At 37.6% G+C, this 5,945-nt stretch overlaps 1 protein-coding gene across 5 annotated transcripts in view; it reads right to left on the reverse strand.

Annotated features, from left to right (window-relative positions):
- Positions 1-4,600: 4,600 nt before the first annotated feature.
- Positions 4,601-5,945, reverse strand: part of LOC116062362 (arf-GAP with Rho-GAP domain, ANK repeat and PH domain-containing protein 1) — a 40,282-nt gene continuing 38,937 nt past the window's right edge. For all 5 annotated transcript variants that reach the window (XM_031317021.2, XM_035990798.1, XM_035990797.1 and 2 more), the window contains exon 26: positions 4,601-5,448. In XM_031317021.2, coding sequence (XP_031172881.1) covers positions 5,407-5,448 — 42 coding nt within the window. In that variant the 3' untranslated portion in view covers positions 4,601-5,406. The remainder of the gene's footprint in view (positions 5,449-5,945) is intronic.

Here is a 5,945-nt window from a genome sequence, read left to right on the forward strand (position 1 = left end):
TTTCTTTGTGTTGGCGTTCTAACCTCCGGCTGATTTGTGAGGACTATGGTTAACTGCTCCTCAGATCTCTGCAGGGTAAATCCAGACAGCTAGCTAGACTATCTGTCCAATCTGAGTTTTCTGTTGCACGACTAAAACTACTTTTGAACGTCCACATGTTCCACCAAAACAAGTTCCTTCCTGAGACTATTTAGCAGAGGCACCGTGGCTCCGTCCGGAGCTTAGCCCCGCCCAAGATGATTGTGATTGGTTTAAAGAAATGCCAATAAACCAGAGTTTTACTCCCATCCTGGAATACTGTGTGTACTAGCCAGACCTTCCTCTGCAGAGCTGTGGAGGAAGGTCTGGACATGAGAGACTACTTGCCAACAAACCCTTTTACCATTCATTAGGGCCCAAGAACCGAAACGTAAGTGAAGGCCCTCGAGAAACTTAGGTTAGTTAGGATTATTCTTTATTTATTCTTCCAAATGAATTGCCTTCTGGAGGGCCTAAACATACTAAACAATTCCCCAAAATGTGCACACACGTCAGGCATAGTGAAAAACTAAAATAGTCTTGCAAAATGGCCTGCTAGTGGCCCCTGCAAATGTTCAAAGTTAAAGTGCCCTCCTTTAACTTTAACATAGACAAACAAATATTAGTACACATGTATCATGTCAAGACGTACAAAAACACTACATTTACATACGTAAACCAATTGACTTTAAAGTTGGTCTGTCCCATCTCAGACCTTAATGATGAAAAGTTATTTAAAGCTGAGTTAACGTCAAACAGCGGCAATTTTGAGTGTTGAGCGAGTAAGTTGTTGTAACTCGAGTGTACAAATATCAATTATTGGTCTTAAAAAATGTTATTTGGCAAGTGACCGTGAAGTATAAACTGGTTAATGCCCTTCAAGGTGTCCATTAACAGGAATTAATGCAGCCGTCAGGGCCACACTAAATCTGCAGACACAGAATTCCGTACAGTGAATGAAATTTAACACGAAACGAATTTAGTGTCACAATAGTAGTTGTAAAGTTAATAAATGTATTCAAATTGAATAAAAGCAACACAGAGTAATAATAATCTGTACATACTGTATACAGCAAACTATATTTGGACTATTGAAAGAGCTACAACACCACGGAATGAAAAAAACATTTCAATAAGCATCAGTGCATGTGTGTAGGAAAATTAAGACCAGTTTAAAATGATTTAAGACCTAGAACACAATACTTCAGTGAATTTTAGGAATTTTTAAAGCCTAAAAATTTGATTTTGAAAATTTGAGACTTTTTTTAGACTTTTTAATACCCCGCGGAAACCCTGGGGGTATAATTTGGTTCTGGAGAATGCTAGAAGAAAAAATGCAAAGGAGCAAAATGTTTTTAGTTAGGCACAAGGGTTAAAAGTCTTTCAAAGTTTATCTTATCAAACCATCACTAAAAACGATAGATGGGTCTAACATGACGGTGGTCACCACTCAGGGCAAAGACCACGACAGCTCCCCAGAAAATGCATGGCTGCAATAGCTATCAGGGTCCATAATCAATGATCACGTTTGTGTGAAATGTATCAATAATAATGTTGTGACAGAGAAGCAAAGGGTGAAATTTGTATTTATTTTTCTATAGTTCCACCCCGAACTATAGAAAACAGGCTTTTATTTACAAAAATAAAATTAGATACAATTTTTGCAAAGAACTTTAGAAAACGGGCTTTTTTTTTGAAGACGAAGAAAAGAAGGGCCGTGGCGTGAGCAGCTAGAGGCAGCAGCTGGACCTTATTGGAAATCTATCAGGACCAGGGTCCAGGTCTGAGGACATCTACCGGCCAATATTGATTCATAGTCATAGCGCCCCCTGCTGGCAACAGGAAGTCAGCCTTATACGACAAACCTCCGATTTACATGAAATGTAGAAGGTGTTGTCTGAACTTAATATTGAGAAACATAATTCATGTCTCGTGCCGCCATTGTTGAACTCAGCAGTTTCTTTTTTTATTGAAGATTTGCCCCGCCCCCTATAGTTTGCCCCGCCCCCTATAGTTTGCCCCGCCCTCTTTCATAACTCATGAACAGTTTGTGGAGAATGGAAGTGGTATAACATTAATCCACTTCATTTTTATGAGATTTGGTTTGTGTATTTTGTAATTGATTATTGTGTTAATGTTAACTAATATAGTTGTGTCTTCTTCAGATGACAGTCTGACTGGTTCTGGTTCTGGTCTGACCTTTGACCTCTTGTGTGTTTGTTCATCAGCTGAATCATCATTTATAACTTACTGTCCATAGAATCATATTATACATTAGTTTTCATCACTTATTGTTGTAAAAGTTTGAATATAATAAGTTAAGCTTCTACTGAAAAGTTCATTATTTGTATGTATGTATATATATATATATATATATATATATATATATATATATAGTTTTAAACTGGTTGTTTTTAATGTTGATGAATTAATTAGTTGTATCTCTGAATCACTTTTCTAAAATGTCGACCTGAATGAAGTTTAACAAATGTTTTCTTTCTTCATGTTTCTGATCATGTCAGTTTTAAAGATCAAAGATATAAACAGAATATAAATGATCTCACATACATGGATGATTACATTTGATAAAGTCATGTGTCTGACAATGATTATTGATTAAAGATGACACGTTCCTATGTAGACAACATGTTTTAGGTTTGTGATCAATAAACATGTAAAACAGGATTTCTGGAGAGTTTAACTTTGTATTCTTCATATCAAATAAACACAAACATATCTAAACTTAGTTTTGCTGTTTTTATTAAATTGTTTGTAGAGTTTTTATTAAGATTTTAAGGTTTATTTATTAGTTTATAAACTATTTATTAGGGATGAAATTATTCCAATACCAGTATCAGGTATCGGGTCCAATACTGTGCTCATGTACCTGTACTCATAAAACTACTCCGATACTGTGCTCATGTACCTGTACTCATAAAACTACTCCGATACTGTGCTCACGTACTCATACTCATAAAACTACTCAAACTACTGCACCTGATACCACTTCATACATCACTGCTTCTGACACTAGTTAGCACTACACTTAGCAACAGGTAACGTTAGCCTGCCGTTGGCTAATAGCTTGTTAAACACAATAAAAATCTTAAAGCTAAACGGTCTAAAAGGTGACCTTATTTCCCGGGACGTGCAACAGTCTGGGGCTAAAGACACAGCGTAGCTTAGCGGTAGCCTGCAGAGTCACCATGCCGGAGATGACGGAGAAACAACAGAACTGGTCAACCCTCCTGCTATCCCATGAGTGAGGTATGTAAACACACCACTAACGGTAGAGACCGTCACTACCCGATGTGAGTCGAGTGCACGTGAGTTGCACATGCGTCACTTTGCGACTTCACGCAGATCTGTTTTGCTGTTAGCCACAAAATAATGAGATAGGTACATCACATAGCAGTAATTTATTATTTAGCGTAAGGCATCACATCTTCACGTTATGATCCCTGATGTCAGTTCTAGATTAGAGGCTGAAGTAGTCTACAAGAACTGACAAGACCCTGCTAACAACAGACTTCTGTAATGTCAAGACAAAACAAATGGACCTACAACGAAGTTGGTTCACTGCTGGCTACAAGTTAGCAACCAATCACAACAAAGGCTGTCACTGGAACGGCGTTTTGAGCTACGTTAGCAATCAAACAATCATAGATAGCTAAAACGTTTTTGAAATGATTTTCATCTTCCGTTATTGTTTGTAATGAGAAAAGTTTATTATTTTATGATTTCACTAATTTCAGTACGACACGTTATGCCGTAAACCGTTTAAATCTGAGCAACTCACATCTGCACTGACTCACAGAGTAGTGACAGCACCAATGGGACTTCATGGTGCATTCAGGTACCCCTCGTAACGTCATGATTCTGCCGTGTCAGAGGGTTAGAGATCCAAACATGTCCAATAACCGTTATTGTTTGAACAAACTTTTGATTTGGATTGTAAAATACATACAAATTTAAATTAATGGTCTTAAAAAAAGTAATTTGGCGAGTGACCATGGAATAAACTGGTTTATGCCCTTCAAGTGTTAACAGGAATTAATGGACACCAGCGGAGGAAACCATCCACTTATGTAATGAAGGTGATGGTGCATTCAGGTACCCCACGTAAAGTCATGATGCATTCAGGAGCAAATAAAGCTTGTTTTCATAGTAATTGTTAGAACTGTAATGTATCGGTCCTCTATACTGGCAGGTACCCAAATCTAACTAGTTGTATTTGGTCTGGTCTATCTGTTAGGCAGCTCAGTGATCTAACAGACTGGCTGGGGGGGGGGGGGGGGATCTGTACTGTATGTTTGTTATGTAATGCTGTACATATCTGGATGTGTTTTATCATTCTGGATCTGTCTATAACCAGATGCTACATCTCAAGGGACTACACTCTGCTTTAAGACAGACAGCAGCTTCATGTCACAGCCGTAATATATAACAGTTATTAATATTAACGCTGTAACAAAGGAACAGTCCTGTTCCTGCTCACTGGGAATCAAACCAGCGACCTGTTTGATTTAGGAGCCTCGTCAACCACTTCCTGTTTACATGTTTAAAATAAAAGAACTAGAAATGAAGAAGTTCAGTTTTTTAATTTAATGACAGTTTAGGACAAAGATAATAAACCTCGAGATATTAAACGACAAGTTTAACAACATTTAAACTTTCTGAGGAAATATAAACTAATTTAACGTTTTCATAAAGAAGATTAATCTAAAGATGTAAACGACATCATGTGACAGAATATCAAAATACAACTTTTATTCTTCCTGAAGGAACAGATCACTTTGACCTCAACAGCAGAAAGTAAACTGATGATTTCATGATTTAACTCTCCTGGTGTCTTCAACAATTTGACCCGTTTTCATAAAGTTTCTATATCAGAAATTTGGGTTTCTTTTATCCAAATGGTCCAAAACAATAACACGGATGGTTCCCTACAACGCTCTTTACAAGTTAAATAAATGATCAGGTCACTACTTTCATTGAATTTGGGTGTTTTAGTCAATTTTATAACATTTGGAGAAAATGATGTCATAAGAAAATTGGTGAAAAATGTTGGTGAATCAATGTTGGGGGAAAAACTACAAAAACATCAAACTACTTGGAAACAAACAACAACAACAAAATCATCAGGAAAAAGTGACAAACAACTTGTGTGCTAAGTGTGCAAAATCGTCAGAAATAATGTAAAATAAATTGTGAAAAGTGAGAAAACAGCTGTGAAATCTACAGGTGTCAAAAAAGAACAAAATGTTGAAAGAAAAAGATTTTATTAAATGTTGACCCAGAGAAACTAAAAGTGGCCTCACGGTGGACGGGAGACGGCGCCGGGGTTAAATGTTCCAAAGTGAAGGTGGAATAATAAAGAGGTGATCTTCAGAGGACGGTGATCTCCTCTTCCTCGCCTCTCTCAGCCGTCTGCAGGATCACAAAACAAACTAGTTCAGATGATTTCTGTCTAATGAAGACCACATTATTTCTATTTTGGTCCAATTTGATACAAAGTACGATTTATTATATGTTATTCAACACGGTCTCTCGTCAGTTCATGAAATGGTCACGCAATGTTTTATCTATTGATTCGTGAACACGGACACCTTCATCTCGGTTTTTTTCGTGGTGCTCAGCACGTAAGGCCACACCCTAGGACACGATCTGCAGTCTCTACTCTAGACTAGAGAACTACAACTCATCACAGAGAACTACAACACATCACGGAGAACAACAACACATCACGGAGAACTACAACACATCACAGAGAACTGCAACTCATCACGGAGAACTACAACTCATCACGGAGAACTACAACACATCACAGAGAACTACAACACATCACGGAGAACAACAACACATCACGGAGAACTACAACTCATCACAGAGAACTACAACACATCACAGAGAACTGCAACTCATCA

The sequence above is a fragment of the Sander lucioperca genome, chromosome 13 (assembly GCF_008315115.2).
Source record: "Sander lucioperca isolate FBNREF2018 chromosome 13, SLUC_FBN_1.2, whole genome shotgun sequence".
Taxonomy (NCBI): Eukaryota; Metazoa; Chordata; class Actinopteri; order Perciformes; family Percidae; genus Sander; species Sander lucioperca.